Below are 16,079 nucleotides of genomic sequence, written 5' to 3' on the forward strand. Positions count from 1 at the left end.
CTCAATTAAGATAACTTCATTTTTTAGTAGCTACTTTATAATATTATGCCTCAATCAAATATGCTTACATTTGCCATTAGAGGTCTTATTTTTAGCTATAGCTATTGCTTGCTATCATGAATCATTGACATAGTCTATGTCAATTTTACTCTCAATATAATATTCGCTAGGAAAATTTTCAACTACCAAGCCTCATTACTTGCCAACTCTAGAGTAATAAATTTTAACTCTCATAATATTTTATTTGGCTACCAATGAAATTTGTCTTGTTTGAATATAAAATTTAGTTAGCATCATTATATTATTTTAATACAATGAAAATACATTATACATGATTTCAACATTTATAGTGTCCCTCCAAGTAATAAACTCTACCTCCATTATGGTCCCAATGTTATATTTGTTTTCATCACCACTTTAAGGTGGATAATCACCAATAAATCTTCTCACATGAGTACACAATTCAATATATAACATCCATGTATTTTATACCGCAGGAATCCACTTTTCACAATACCATAATTCAAAAATATTTCATTTAATTTTATATGACACATAAATTAAACAAATCATTACTCACAATCATGAATATTTATGCTGAGATAAATAGATCATGCACCATTTTTTAAGATACATCTATTTGCATTAGATAAATGATTATATTTTTATATGCTAGTTTCAAGTTACATAAAATTCACAAAACCTCCACTTAAATTTCCCTCTCTAACCCAAAAGAACCACCTTGGCATTTATAGAATGAGGCTAATAACTTGGCACAACACATTTTTAGAATCAAGCAAAAATAATTTTGCTAGACACAACCCCTACACTTTTAATTACCTCAATCACATTTAAAATATTTTCATACATTGTGAATAATAATTATAATTAAATTAAAACCTCTCTGTATAATCTCCTTCATTTCTAGTTAAATTAGAATTTCTCGTATTGTAAACATATCTACATATGCATACATCCCCACATTTTGGATATTAATTGGAATTTCACAAAAATTTAAATTCTACAAGCACATAATCTGCATAGCAAAACTCGTGACAAAGGCATAATTACCATGAACAGAGTAAAATTTCCACATAAAGCACCAAATTGTTTATTCATGAGTTTGCGGATAGAATGCTTAATAGCCCACAATATCCCTCTTGCTAGATTTATAAGATGCCGCATATAAACAAATTGAGCTGATATGCAAATGATTATACTATGTAACCATTTCAAAATAGTTCATTCATGCAAATAAACACTCATTAATGTCTACAACCAAATGGTACAACAATCGGAGAATCATGCTCCTCATTGTTAACAATTACATACTGAAGGCAAAAACTCCTACTTACATACTGGACTAATATCATCATTTACATGGGAAATGATATAACCATTTAATGCAAAGCGAACATTAAACCTTGACTAATTTACAAGCACAAAATAAGAAGCATTTTCAAATAACTTGGCAAAATTGCCATCATTTCAATCCATGACAATTGCTATACCACCTTTCTTTAGCCAATATCAACTTCTCCATTCCAAAGTCAAACCCCTTTTTATCGATATTATAAATCATAATGTATATCACAGATTAAATACTTGCTTCCAAGAGCAACTCAACAACTAGAATGGCATTTATTTATTATTAGTATTAGTATTATAAAAACCAATCAAATGGAATGAATTATAGCCAAAGCGTACGTTGCTACTGCTTCAACGTCTAGATAAAGTAGCCAATGCTTACTTTCACTTTTATGCCATCCCTTGAGTTAATGCTAAAATGTTTAAAAAATTGATGGTCCATCAATGCTCCTCATCGGATATAACATCAACTTGATTACAAATATTTATTTTAAAAAAAACTCCATCAATTGATATATACTAAATATATTACAAAAGGAAGTTGTATTTTCTGCCAATTAAAGAAAATAAAGCATCAATCAATCCTTGATTTAAATCTAATATACAACAAACATATATTGCAAAGGGATGTCTTCTTCGGCTCAGAACCAACGCTTTCATTCCACATTGAAAATTCAAATTAAATAGTAGTTTTAAACAAAACACCCATGTCAAATAATTATTCATCATCATATTCCATATGATATATCCAACTATCATATAAGAAAAAGCTTCAAGTGTCGTGCTTGATTATATGTATGTATGTATGTATGTATGTAAGAATGCATCTCAAAATAATTTCTTTTCGCAAATTAAACAAAACTTGCGCTATGAGATAAACATAGACTCAATAATTTGTGTTTTACATATCTGTATATCCAACAAGAACACAATCATTTCCAAATTTAATAAACATAGGAAACCCTTACGTAAATCTTTTTGCCGACATTTAGTCAATGTTCCATAATACTCGCAATTGTAAAATATAATATTTTTCACATAGCCATAGCCCCTCCAACACAAAGCATCACAATCATAATTTGTCATACCTACTTAATTGCACACTGGAAAGATATGATGCTCATATTCCATATGATATATCCAACAATCATATAAGAAAAAGCTTCAAGTGTCGTGCTTGATTATATATATATGTGTATGTATGTATGTATGTATGTAAGAATGCATCTCAAAATAATTTCTTTTCGCAAATTAAACAAAACTTGCTCTATGAGATAAACATAGACTCAATAATTTGTGTTTTACATATCTGTATATCCAACAAAAACACAATCATTTCCAAATTTAATAAACATAGGAAACCCTTACGTAAATCTTTTTGCCGACATTTAGTCAATGTTCCATAATACTCGCAATTGTAAAACATAATATTTTTCACATAGCCATAGCCCCTCCAACACAAAGCATCACAATCATAATTTGTCATACCTACTTAATTGCACACTGGAAAGATATGATTAGTGTGAGCTAAGAAAGTCGTGAAAAAACCTCAATATCAACATGTCCCATTTTTAAATTCTATACTCCACACCATGATCTAAATCTGCACGCACAAAGAATGAAATATACATAAAATTTTATCAAATAATAGGCAATTGCTCTTAAGATTGCTGGTATATCATGTAAAAAATATGTTTCGAGTTGTGTTTAAGAACATTGTCCTTAAGAGATTCCAAAAAAATTGTTGGAGCTTCCCAAGATTATAATAGGCAATTACTCTTAAGATTGTTGGCATATCTTGTAGAAAATTTATTTTGAGTTGTGTTTAAAGATATTATCCTTAAAAGATTCTGGCAAGATTGTCGAAGTTTCTCAAGATTAATCAAAATCCTCTTGTAAAATGAATAGGATGACATAACAGTAAAAATTTTGAATAATCCAAGAGAAAAACAAGGAGCAAGAAGAGGAGAGTGTTTGAATGCTTAGAACAATTCCCTTGAACCTGAGACAACCACTACCTTTTATAGGTAGAAATCTCATAAAACTTTAGGCAATAAAATACCAGTTAATGACACCTTAATACAAATAAAAACAATTATAGATAATAATGAGATTTAATGTAAAATAAATAGATTTAAATAGTAATTAATAAAATGATAATTCTGTTTGAAATATAACTAAATAATTAAAATATCCAACAGAACTTACTCGAATTTTAAAAGACTAAATCAAGGCATATTCTCAAACAATATTGAAAAACGCCAAATAGGACCTTTTTTGTTTTTATAATTACCACTTTTTAGGATTGTGATAGCAGTTTTTTTTTTTTCCTGGGTAAAAGAGAGGCCAAGCCCGAGAGTTGAAACAGCCTCAATTTTTCGCAAACAACTTTAGTTTACAGCCCACAAAGAATAGGATTATGGGCCTGTTATCTTTTGGGCCAATTAGGCCTTAAGTAATTAAAAGATAGAACTTGATCTTATCGAAAGAGGAGGAAGAAGATAGAACTTGAAACTTCACGGTTGGTAATATTCCGGTTCATGTGATTAGATGTTCCACATACAAGGAACAAACTATAAAACAAAACATACTTTACAAATTAAAATAAACAACTGTTTACATTGGAATATAACTGGGATCTCAAATTCTAAAATAAAATAAATTGTCATTTATATTTTCTGTAAAAAAAAATTATTTTATATTCCTATAATATAATAGCTAAAATATCACGGTGCAGTGCCCAGAAAATATATACTTATTTTTCATCATTACAATTATTTATTTTTAACTAATTGTACAATTCTATTTCATATTTTTAGACACATAAATACATGATAAAATTATTAAATTAATATTTAACTTCAATTAGTTTTTAGGATATATTTATTTTGGAAAAAATAGAGGGAAAGGAAAGAGAAATTTTAATGAAATTGATTTATAAAAAAATTGGGGAGTGAGATTGTATAAAATCTGATGATTAGTGCACAAATTGAGGATGATGCACGGGTTATAAAAACACTATTTGTTTGTTTTGATCGGCAGATCCCACAGTTTTAGTTCAATACGAGAGGCGGAGTTTGGATGGCGGCGGCGCGCGTCTCCCTTGATTGACGTGCGCAATACCGATCCCTAGGAATGTAGGAATGTGCTCCTAATCGGGAGTTTAGGTCCACAGCAAAGCCCCCAAACCTCATGCTGATTCCATCAGGTCGCTAAAGAAGACTGATCAACAATGGCAGAAACACTTTTCTCAGTTCTCCCGGATGACGTTGTTCTCCACATCTTCCTTGGCCTCAAAGACGATCCCCGACACTGGGCTCGCCTCGCCTGTGTCTGCACCAAATTTTCCTCTTTGATTCGCAATTTTTGCTGGAAAATCAAGTGCTCCCACACCATCCCATCCATCGTCTCCGATCTTCTCTCCGATTCTTCTGTTCCGCCCGGCGGCTGGGCTTCCCTGCATAAGCTCTCCGTCTGCTGTCCCGGCCTCCTTCATGCCGGGGTTCTCTTAGAGAGCTCGGATTTCGGGCTGGAGCTGGAGCTCGGCCCAGATGAGGGTTACCAGCAATCGATTTCCCCGCACGCAATCACATCATCGCAAGAAATCTTCACCAGTCGATTGAATGGTTCTTCAGATGTGGGTGCTTCTGGTTCTAATCGTTACTGGTCTCTTTTCGATGATCTTCATAATGATACCGTCTGTAATGTTCCTACATCCAAAGATGGTCCTGAACCCCAATTATGTGAGGAGGCTGGGAAAAGTGATGTCAAGATCGGTCAGGAATTCTCTTCCTGCAAAAGAAGGAAGATTTGGAGATCACCGAGGTCGCGGTCACATTTGGCTTCTGGAATATGGAACTTGAGCAGAGAGCAGGGCAGCAAGCTACTTGCTAGACAGTTTCGAGATGATTGTCTGTATATTTGTGATTGGCCTGGCTGTCGGCACAACGAGGAGAAGAGAAGTTACATGCTTTTCAGAGGAATTTTCAAGAATTTTAAGCGGTCCAGGTTGTGGAGGACAATCAACGATGGGAATCGGAAAAAAGTTGCTCTGAGCTGTGCGTTTTGCCAGTGCAAGGAGACTTGGGATTTACATTCTGCATTCTGTTTACGGCGATTTTTTGGATTCCATGACGATGGCGAGCCAGTTGTTCGAGCTTATGTTTGTGAAAATGGTCATGTCTCTGGAGCATGGACAGATTTGCCGTTATACACTTGATGCCAAGTTTAAATCTGAATTGGCAGTGTAGTTAGGTTGAAGGTTCTTTTTTCTTGAATTTCTGATTAGTTATCTAATGATATACTAGTTCAGTATAGATCGTTTGCTGTTTGGATTAGGAATTGATAAGTACGCGCAAAGCATGTGCAATTACCATGTTACAATTCTCACATCTATTATGCACTCATTATTTCTTTGAGCCTTTGCTCTCGGATGTTTTATTCCCCATGTTTGGTTTCGTTTCTGATGTCAATTGTTCTATCAGTTTGATGAACCGACTAATTAATATTTCTTCGTGCTTATTATTTATTACAAATCGTTGTAAAGAATAAGTCAAAAACATTTCAATTTCTGTTTCACACTATTGATTTGAATTGATATACATGACAATATTCCAAGTTCAAGCTATATGGTAGCTAAAAGTGTAAAATAGCATTCTGCACAATTTCAAGCAATCTGTATGATGTTTATAGAGTATGAATAGGGGCCGTAGCAAATCTGGCTCGCAATTGAGTTTAGCTGCTTGCAGGGTTTCACTCTCCCCTCATGGTGGCCTTTAATGTTTTCAACCTCTTGCTTGCACATATGGATTTATACATGATATAGTTATGCGCTTCTTAGAGCTCTGCTTAATTTTTATGCTGGTTTTTAATCTTATTCATTGTTGTTGTTTGTCTCTCTAGTTGTAGCGGTAAGCTTGTAGAGGAAGGGTTGTGTAAATGGATATTATTTATGGTTACCATTGGGCATTCTAATTTTGAGTCTTCTGACAGTCCCTTGATTGTGTCTGAATCTAAGGAAAGTTTATTTCATGATGAATGGATGCTTTTAGCTTCTCTTCTATGTTGCAAAGTTCCAATGAATCTTGCGTGATTTTTAGAAACATCAATGAATGACTTGCCCCATTGTCTCTAACTGAAAGGCCATAGGTTTTGGAATGGATGCAGTATTACAAGAAAGAGACAAATAAAAAAAAAAAAAAAAAGGGTGAGAGAAATGTCTCTGCCATGCAATATTTTTATTTTTCAAACAAGTTAATTATTCTTTAACATTTTTTGAAACGTCTTCTAAATTGAAATATAAAAATTTCAAAAATTATCATATGATAATTAACAATAAAAAGGAGTGTTATGAAAATAAAAAGAATTTAAGAGACTAAGATGAGAGATTTAGGGGAGGACAATTGGGAGTGGTTGTCATTCACTTCAAACTTATTATCGCTTGGCACATACCCATTATTTATATATATCACAAGTCTTTAAATTCTATTATAAGAGTCACATTACATACACAAATAAATACATAATTATAAAATATAACATATATATATATATATATATATTAATTGTGAAAAGCTTCTAAGAAGCCATTCAAGTTATCTAGTTTTAATTGAAAAATGTCAAAAGACAACTCTGAAAAAACTCTGTACATCTACAATTATATTAAAACTAGCTTGGATTCTGTGTGTTGCATGGGTTTAATATAAGAAAATTGTTAGAAGTAATATGTGATAAACAACATTTACAAAATTCTAATTTAAACAAGAATGTTGTCTTGTTAGACAAAATAAAGATTTGATATATATATATATATATAGATATATGTATATTCAATTTCAAGGTTTAAAACAATGGATGAACGTAATTTTTTTTTAATTGAACACATTCTGTTAAGGAGTAATAGATTTTTTTGGTCACAGTCCATGTTACAATATGGAAGAAATAATGTTTGAATACCAATGAAAAATAGACAAGGGAAATAATACTGTGACACCAGCGAACATGTGATCATGTCGGTGTAAAAAAATATTTAAAGAGCCTCTGAATTCAAATTAGGAAAAGAAGTATATCAAATTGTTCCATACGTTTATAAGCTATGGAATTGATTTCTTACTATAAGAATGAGATAAATTGAATCCTGTGCACTGAACGGGTTTTATATAAATAGATTGTAAGAAGTGATATAAATAACAATATTTATAAAAAGTCCAATTTGAGTAATAATTCTATCTCTTTTGTCAAGTGTTAAATGAAAGGATTTACATATGCCACACATATTTATATACATATATCTTGTGTTTTGTTTTCCACCATATCTAATAAAAAATATTCTACTTCTTTGTGCGTAGTTATTTAATGCATGTAACTTCTTTTTGTCTTTTCTTTGTTATTATATCGGTCAGGTTTAGTCATTTAAATATGTTATTTTACTAATTAGGTAGTGAATAATAAGTTGAGTTTGCTTGGAGAATGAAAATTTAAAACCTTTCATCATTCAAAACCTCTCAATTACAGAGGTCATGGATGATCAAAGGCCCAAAATTTCCTAGTACTATTGCAACCCAAACAAACAATTTCAAAAAAACAAGGGATTGGCTCAGTGTGTGCAAAACCGAGACAAATATGATAATGACTAAACAGGAGGTTCTCAGTTTCGGTAATGATATCAGAATATGGATGATCGTCTGCATTATCCCTGGCAAGAAGATTGTAGCAACTTGCATTTGGTGTTTGAACTTTGATAGCATGCATTCCTTTGTCTCAGGATAGATTAATCCCAACTCTTGTAGCATTAACTTCTGCAATGACAAGGGGTATTTTTTTCTTCTTGGACATTGAATCCAAGCACCCATTGACCATCTCCTTTCAAGATTAGCCTTGCACTCACACTTGTTCCATCTGACATAGAAGAGCCTCTGACGAACAAATTAGCTTTTTCAGTCCCTGCTTCCAAATTGGTGTCGAGTCACGCCTCTGAGCTGTTCGCTGCCTATTTCAGAAATATTGAATACACAAGACAAGTTTGCTACTTTTTTCTCAACCAAATTGTCATAGATAGCATTTCGAATGGCTACCAATAATCATGGAATATAAATCAACATTAACATATTGAATTTCACTTAGGAAATAATCATTTTATTATTACCAATAAGAACAAAGCTTGAAGCTTCTATAGTGTGAAGCATTTCCAAGTCTGAGATAACAAGTGTCAGAACATCAATTGAAGAAGACAAAAATCAAACTAAATGTACATGAGCACATAAAGGAAGCAGTAATGAGAGATCAGATTTACACTAACTTGATTTACCATCTTTCTAAGACAAGAAAAATGCAGGAAAAAAGCATTACATAGACAAAAAAATGCAACAGGATCTGCAGAGCAATAATTGGTAAAAAAGAATAATGGATGACATCAAAAACCAGCTTTGCTGTGCCACCTAATGTGCGCAATCTTTCAATAACTGGCTTCACACAAACTGATTGCAAAGGAATAAATGTCTAAGGAGGAAGCCTTTGATCTTTCAAATACTGTAGAGAAGAAAGTGATAAAAGTTCCAAGTAACACTAATATAAATAATTAATACAAATAACTGATCAACTATCATTAAACTAAAAATAATTTCTTATTCTATGTACATGCATGCATATATAAAGAGTTGTCACAAGACAAATGACAAACTAATTAATGGTGCTTCAGAGTCGCTTTTGGACAACCACAAGAATCACTTAAAACATTCACTCAATTAATAATAAAGATAATTTAGATCTTTTAAAGAATGGTTAATGTGTTAACCATATATTGACTTAATTGTTCACCCAAGTTGATTGCTCCTGAACAAATAATATGGACAAAAAAACAAATAAAACAGAACGATAAGCCAAAGATGGTAGGCGGTACGAAGCAAAAAAAAAAAAAAAAAGCAGAATCATTACCACAGAGACAAATAGTGAAGATTACTAAACCACATCTTTTAAAATTATGAGATACAACAATAGTAGCATTTAGATAGATTCAGGCCATAGAAAAAGTGAATCTTTATAGCTAAGATTTTTGGATATGGATCTGAAGCTTATTGAAATGTATGTCTCTAGTACGTGTGTGAGTGAGAACTTACTCATCCAAGATATTCAATGCATTGGGGTTGAAGAGTGGACCTTGGACACTTCTCAAGATTGAATTATTTGCCTTCATAATCAAAGAACCCCCAAAAGCTATTTTACCATCTTTGCCTTCTCCAATAATCAAATATGCGAGGATTTAGGAAAAAAAGTACGAAGGACCAATATATAAACAGGAATGATGTAAAAATAACAACGAAAATGTAGTGGAAGATAAACAGTCACAAAAGAAAAATACATCTTACAGTGATTGAGGATGATAGAAGTCTGCATAGAAGAAGAACAAAATGAAGGTAGGGCTTCTCAGGATAGGCAAAACCGAAGAGGTGATGAAACAAGTAAAAAACTGAACTTTAAATGGTAATAGTAAATTATTGATAAAATAAAAGAACATACTTCCAGTGCTCAAGGATGAAGGACGTCTGCAAAGAAGAGCAAAAAGAAATCACTGCTTCATACAGATCATCAGTGCTACACTGCTTCATACACATTCTCTGGTCCTCCTTCAACCACCCAAAACTTTAGATTCATACCCCGAAGGCATCAACTTATATATACAAAAGCAAAAAGCATAATCAAATTCAAAGCCATTAGAGACGGTGAAGAAGAATGTGAAAGAGAGACTGAAATTGAAACTGAAAATGGAGCGCGCTTGTTGATGACAGCAAGAAGTAAAAGTAATCATGATTAGCGTGGTGGGGTTTGTGAGACTGATTTCTGACCATGGCAATTTGCAGATCAGCACCTCTATTTATTTCCGACGTTCGAAGGAAAGAACATCCGGATGAAGAAAATCAAAAGAGAAATAAAATGAGTAGACTATTTGTTCTCTCACCAATGGGAAGAGTGGCTTCACTTCGTCCATGCAATGGCTCCATAAGTGGCGAATCAATCAAGAATGGAATGGGTTATGAAACGGAGAAATAAAATTATACAATTGCACCAGGGGGACTTCGAAAAACAGGAAAACCAAAGCACATGGGGCAGCAGACATGGGCCATAAATGAAAAAACACAGTCAGCTGAGGCTGCCGTCGAAAATTAAAATTAAATCTAAGTTGATTGACTAATGACGTAAAAAAGATTCTTGAACAATCAATAACATTCTACTAGTTTTGTTAGTATATGCATCGGTTGATGTGTCACGGTGTCCGCTTGAACGAATAGTTACTGTTGATGGGGAAAATATAGGACCAAACAAATCAGTCAGGTACCTCAGAAATGAGTGGCCTCCAGCTTACTCCCTCTATTTTTATTTATAAAAAAAAAGTATTACTTTCAATTTTTTTATATAAATAAAATCATAATTTTTAATAAATAATATTATAAATTTTTTAAATTATTCCTCCTAATTTTATCATTTATAATTATAAAAAATAATTAATAAATATCTGATTAATATAATTAATAAAAATTATTATAATTAAATATTTTTATTTTTAAATATAATTAATATAGTAAATTGATTTTTTTTAATTTTATGTGATATAGTTTTTTTTTTATATATAAATAGAAACTGAGGGAGTCTGGTTTACCAAACTGATTTACAAGTCTGGTTCCTCGCGTCGCCTTCTTCATTCATCCGACAACCTCTTATCTGAGCTAAAACATTTTGTTATCATCTCTTACATCTTATATTCACGTTTTCTACGGTTATACGGTGAGGGGGATAGTTTGGAAACCCCATAAAATCTCATAGCGCAAGAGCTTCCACAAAATGCCAAAGCTTGTAAACTACTTCAAGAAACGCGCCATAATGCGCTCTGGTTATAGGTAAATAAATAGCACAAACTCCATGACTTGAGAAGCAGAATATGCCTTGGACGGAAACAAGAAGAGATTACAGTTTACAGAGGATGCGAGTAGCCACGTTTTGGAGCCTTAACCCCCTACTTCTGGTCCTCTGGTTACTTGTCAACAACTTGGCAGTAGGAGTCCAAAGTGCACATAGTTATAGCAGACTTGACTTTTCACCTTCCTTTATTTTTAGTTCCGGCACTTCTGCTTATCAGGTTCTTCAATTTACTCCATGTCTCTCCTTTCTTCCTATCTCTTTTTTCCCCTTTCAGCTGGTGAACCCATCGATTTTTGAAAGGGGGGGGGGGATTATATTCTGATATAAATGCTTGTGTGTTTTTTTATACATTACTAAATTTTCTGCAAGCAAAGGTAGAAGGCACAGCAGACAAAGATGGAAGAGCTCCGAGCATATGGGATACCTTGGCTCTTGCCGGTAAGTTTGTCATCATTTTGCTTATTATGTTTTATAATTTTGGGAGCTTAATTTTGTCGTTCAGAAAAGAAAGGTAAGCAAACTCCTTGAGTAAGAAGAGTGATCTCAAATCGTGATATATTTCGAAGATGAGAGCTTCATTCTACTTTCTTGAATGATAAATAGGGTATGCGCACGGAGACAATGGGAATGTAGCTTCAATGAGTACCGCAAATGTAAGGTGAACGTCAACCGTTTTTCCTTTGCTCAGTAATGCGACCTTGAAATTCTTGTCTTGTTTATTCTACCTGCAGATCTCTGTTTTCCTGTGCACTGTTGAGGGGTATTAAGAATTTATTTACCTTGAATATCTATGTACTGCAGGAAGATGTGTAGCTTATGGTGGAAACGGGCCTTGGCGCCTATAGACTTTCCATTTCTTGGTCAAGATTGATACCCAGTATAATCACGGACCCAAACTTCCTGAATAAGCGCCATTCATATTAGAGTTTCCTTTTTATTTTCAAGTAAAAACTGAATTAACGCCTTGTCACTTTTCTTTTTCCACAGATGGTAGAGTCAATCCAAAAGGGTTGCAATACTACAATAATCTAATCAATGAACTAATCAGCCATGGTTAAATAAGAATTTCTTTGCTAAAGAAGCCATGCCCTGAAATCTCTTTTTGCTTTTTGAACTTCACATGTAATTATGTATAGTCTTACTCATGTACAGGAATACAACCACACGTCATATTGCACAACTTGGATCTTCCACAGGCAATTGAAGATGAATATGGTGGATGGATTAGTCGCAAAGTCATGTACGTCCAAAGACCTTCTACATTAATTCATGTGTTTGTGTTTTCTTGTGCTTGCAAAGACGGGAACAGAAAAAAATGATATGGATAGATGGATCAACTTGAATGTGAATGCAGAAGAGATTTCACAGCCTATGCAGATGTGTGTTTTAGAGAGTTTGGTGACAGAGTGTTGTATTGGACAACAGTTAACGAACCCAATGTGTTCGCTCAAGGTGGTTATGATCAAGGAACATGCCCACCTCCTCGATGTTCTCCTCCATTTGGCATCAACATTTGCCCTAAAGGCAACTCAACAACTGAGCCCTACTTGGTAGTTCATCATATTTTGTTAGCACACGCTTCAGCTGTGAGATTGTATAGGACAAAATATAAGGTCTGTCACTTAAGCTTTGAAAGATCATGCTATGATTTCAGCATGCACATAAATTATTATTATATTTACAGAGCAGAACACCCCCCCCAAAAAAAAATTATAAGCTTATCAATCATGGAATGTTAATTAGGGACACTGTACATGTATTGCAGCACAAACAACGTGTCACTGTCTTTACATTTGGGTTACGTCCTCATATAAATACAGAACAAGACATTATAGCAACTCAAAGATTTCATGAGTTTCTTATTGATTGGTAAGTTACAATACGGACCCTATAATTGGTTGATTTTATTTCTATCTTCTCTCTCTCTTCTTTTTACTCTCTATTTCGTGTAAGACAAGGTATATATATATATAATATAATTTTCATAAACGTCATATAAATTCCTATTGGTTTTTTTTTTTGGTGGCTGTTATAAGAATGTGACGCTCAGTTCATGTTGTCCTTTGCAGGGTTATGGAGCCGTTGGTTTACGGAGACTATCCCAATGTTATGAAGAGAAATGTGGGATCAAGAATTCCTACCTTCACAAGTGAGAGTCTAAACAAGTTAAAAGTTCATGGGATTTTATCAGAGTGATATACTACACCGTCATTAACGTCACAGACAACTCCGACATCCTAAAGCGCTAGATCAGAGATTATACTGCAGATACGGGTGTTCGAACAATATGTACGTCCTTTTGTTATGTTTTCAGGATAGTAAATTCAATAAAAGGTTTTCGAAGTGTGGCTGGATGAACTGGCTGTATATTATTCATTGTATTGGTGTATCATTTTATTATCATTGCTCTTCAACCTCCAACTAATTGAACTTTCACCAAATTCACCTTCCAGTTGTCATTTATTTTTCGGTAATGAAGTTTGGAAATGACGGGTAAATGAAGGGTTTCTGGGTTATGGCAGTTGGACAGGATCTACTTTCAAACGAAGAGGTAAGAGGCTTGAAACATAAATGATGAATATGTTGGACTATTTGGATCAGTTCAATGCATGACTAACTGCTGGCTTTACTCTGATTGATTCAGTACACAGTGGTAACATGAGGTTTAGTACAAGTGCTGGAAAAATTCAAGCTCCTCTATGGCAATCCTCCTCTGTACATATATGAAAATGGTCTCTCTTTCATTCCCTTCAGGGACAAAAATATTCAAGAGCAAGTAGACATTAATATCATTAGGGAACTCAGTCCATGATACTGATCTCAGAGTCACTGATTTTTCAGTTAACTAGGTAGCGAGTCTTGTTTATGAGATGGAGATGCTAATACACGCTGAGCAAAAAACTTGAAATGGTATATTGAGATATATTTTTGAACGAATTGTACAGGTCAAAGGACAGCGAGCAATTCATCGCTGCAAGACGTGTCAAGGGTGACTTTCCTACAGGAATACATTGGAGGAGTGTTGGATGCCTTGAGGTATCGTATCTGTTAACATGAAAAGGTGTGTTGTTATTGCATGGCAGTATAGTGACGCGTGTGGTGGAATATTGTATAGGAATGGATCAAATATAAGAGGCTACTTTTTATGGCCCTTCTTAGATGTGTTCGCGTTATTGGATGGATACAGATCCAGCTTTGGTTTGTATTATGTTGATAGGGATGACCCTCACTTGAAGAGGTACCCAAAGCTCTCTGCTTCTTGGTACTCCTCCTTTTTAAAAGGTGGCAGAAGCAGTAGCAGCACCTTCATACACAGTGGATCTATACGACTTGAGCAGGATCCATCCATACCTCCCGTTCGCCATTCCTTTCAATGAATAATATCAGCTTCTTCTTTCTCCGCTATTTTCCATAAATTGTCATGTTTCGCTAGTTTTCCCTTCAATAAATTGCACTGCTTTAAAACCATTCCTAAATAACATTAGCTTCAGCCTTCAAGGAGGACCGTGGCAACAAGATTTAAGTGTTTGTTTGTTTTGTTTTGTTTTTGTTTTTGTTTTTGTTTTTGTTTTTGAATCAAGAGAAGATATCACTTAAAAAGAGAAAAGTACAACCAAGCTACAAAGCAAAGGAAACACCAAGGCCAAAAAGAAAACCACCACGACCTAAGTAAAGGGTGGTACAGCAAAGAAATTGAAATAAGAATTCAGACTATGAGCTAGTTTGGCAAGAGATTGTCTTTATTTTTTGAAATGTCAAATTTGAGGTTGTCTTTGTTTTAAAAGTAACCCACTTGGTTCTCCCTCCTCTTGAGGATCAGCAAGTACATCAAATCTCGATGATGGCCATGTTTAGGTGGAGACTTCTTTTTCTGACTAAACCTGCTCTGTGTCTGTGCATGTCCCCTCTTTACCTCTTGTTTATAGAATCGAGGCTTATAGGGGTTCCTCGATTGTGTCCACCCTCCGTACTACTCCTCCAAGGGAATTTGATTCAGGTTTGTAAAGCCAAATTCCGATGACGGAATGCTTCCCTTATTCACCGTCGATGAGCCTTCACTCATCCCTCTCTGTACAGAATCTTCGTCTCTCTTAGCTAGTGGGCAACTTTCTTTCCTATGACCATATTTCCCGTAGTGGAAACATATCACCTTTAGACCCTCATACATCACTGTAAAAACTTGCCGCCTAATCACAAAACGTGATGGTAGTCTTTTGTTCAAGTCCATCTCTACGCTAACACGAGCAAATCTTTCGCGTTCCATCTTAGCTGCCAAATCCTATTCCTTAACAAGAGTATTCTTATCCACCTTTAGGACCCTTCTTATCTTATTTCCTGCAACTCTTAGCATTTCCTCTGTGCAGCAATGTAATGGTAGGATAGGGATTCTAACCCATATAGCAAGCTTCTGTACTTTATTACTAAACGAGCTAAAATTAGGGCTCCACCTTTGAACAGCTAGATAATGCCCTTAGATCACCCATGGACCCTCATTAAGGAGCCTGGGACGGAGTTGCTTATTCCCTGATCTCAGGGAAAAATAATTATTTGCCATGTCAACCATCTCAAAGTCTGAAGTACCCAGCAGATATTCAATCCTCTTCCTTAGTTCATCCAGCCCAACCCTCTTTCCCATCAGCGTCAGTATCAATGCATCCTTCCAAGGCAGACACAGTTTCTTCCATTGCTCATCATTCATATCTATCTTAGGGATTTGTTCAAATATCTTCTTTTGCTCCTCTGTTAAGGAAGATGCGATGCTTAAACAATTCTTCAAAGTCTTCTTCTACGTCCATGCT

At 34.3% G+C, this 16,079-nt stretch overlaps 2 protein-coding genes and 1 pseudogene across 10 annotated transcripts; 2 read left to right on the forward strand and 1 right to left on the reverse strand.

The window, feature by feature from the left end:
- Window positions 1-4,378: 4,378 nt before the first annotated feature.
- On the forward strand, window positions 4,379-5,786 carry LOC129306546 (phytochrome A-associated F-box protein-like). Its single transcript, XM_054947204.1, has one exon. It carries the CDS (start codon window positions 4,601-4,603, stop codon window positions 5,585-5,587), a length of 987 nt encoding a protein of 328 aa, XP_054803179.1. The 5' UTR covers window positions 4,379-4,600; the 3' UTR covers window positions 5,588-5,786.
- A 1,990-nt stretch (window positions 5,787-7,776) lies between these two features.
- Window positions 7,777-10,497, reverse strand: LOC129305246 (uncharacterized). Of its 9 annotated transcripts, none has more exons than XM_054945243.1 (6): window positions 10,322-10,497; window positions 9,883-9,989; window positions 9,732-9,753; window positions 9,483-9,553; window positions 8,513-8,560; window positions 7,777-8,356 (listed from the first exon to the last, which is right to left on the reverse strand). In XM_054945243.1, the coding sequence occupies exons 1-6, from the start codon at window positions 10,349-10,351 to the stop codon at window positions 8,251-8,253; spliced, it is 384 nt and encodes a 127-aa protein (XP_054801218.1). In that variant the 5' UTR covers window positions 10,352-10,497; the 3' UTR covers window positions 7,777-8,250. The 9 variants fall into 9 exon arrangements, 4 of the variants coding, with proteins under 4 accessions (XP_054801218.1, XP_054801220.1, XP_054801219.1 ...); XM_054945245.1 differs by having other exon boundaries at window positions 9,883-10,033; XM_054945244.1 differs by having other exon boundaries at window positions 10,209-10,497.
- A 538-nt stretch (window positions 10,498-11,035) lies between these two features.
- Window positions 11,036-14,696, forward strand: LOC129307316 (hydroxyisourate hydrolase-like; annotated as a pseudogene).
- The last annotated feature ends 1,383 nt before the right edge of the window (window positions 14,697-16,079 follow it).

Source organism: Prosopis cineraria, unplaced genomic scaffold, assembly GCF_029017545.1.
Source record: "Prosopis cineraria cultivar Desert tree isolate PC_DT_omini unplaced genomic scaffold, ASM2901754v1 PC3, whole genome shotgun sequence".
In the NCBI taxonomy this organism is placed as follows: domain Eukaryota; kingdom Viridiplantae; phylum Streptophyta; class Magnoliopsida; order Fabales; family Fabaceae; genus Prosopis; species Prosopis cineraria.

What these genes read in the sequence shown, in the direction of transcription:
- LOC129306546 (XM_054947204.1), top strand. Translation starts at nt 4,601, where the DNA reads ATGGCAGAAACACTTTTCTCAGTTCTCCCGGATGACGTTGTTCTCCAC.
- LOC129305246 (XM_054945243.1), bottom strand. Translation starts at nt 10,351, where the DNA reads ATGGACGAAGTGAAGCCACTCTTCCCATTG. An exon ending in TTCATCCTTGAGCACTGGAA is followed by an intron (nt 9,754 to 9,882) that starts GTATGTTCTTTT and finishes TCTTCTATGCAG; the next exon opens with ACTTCTATCATCCTCAATCA. An exon ending in TTCTATCATCCTCAATCACT is followed by an intron (nt 9,554 to 9,731) that starts GTAAGATGTATT and finishes TTGATTATGAAG; the next exon opens with GCAAATAATTCAATCTTGAG.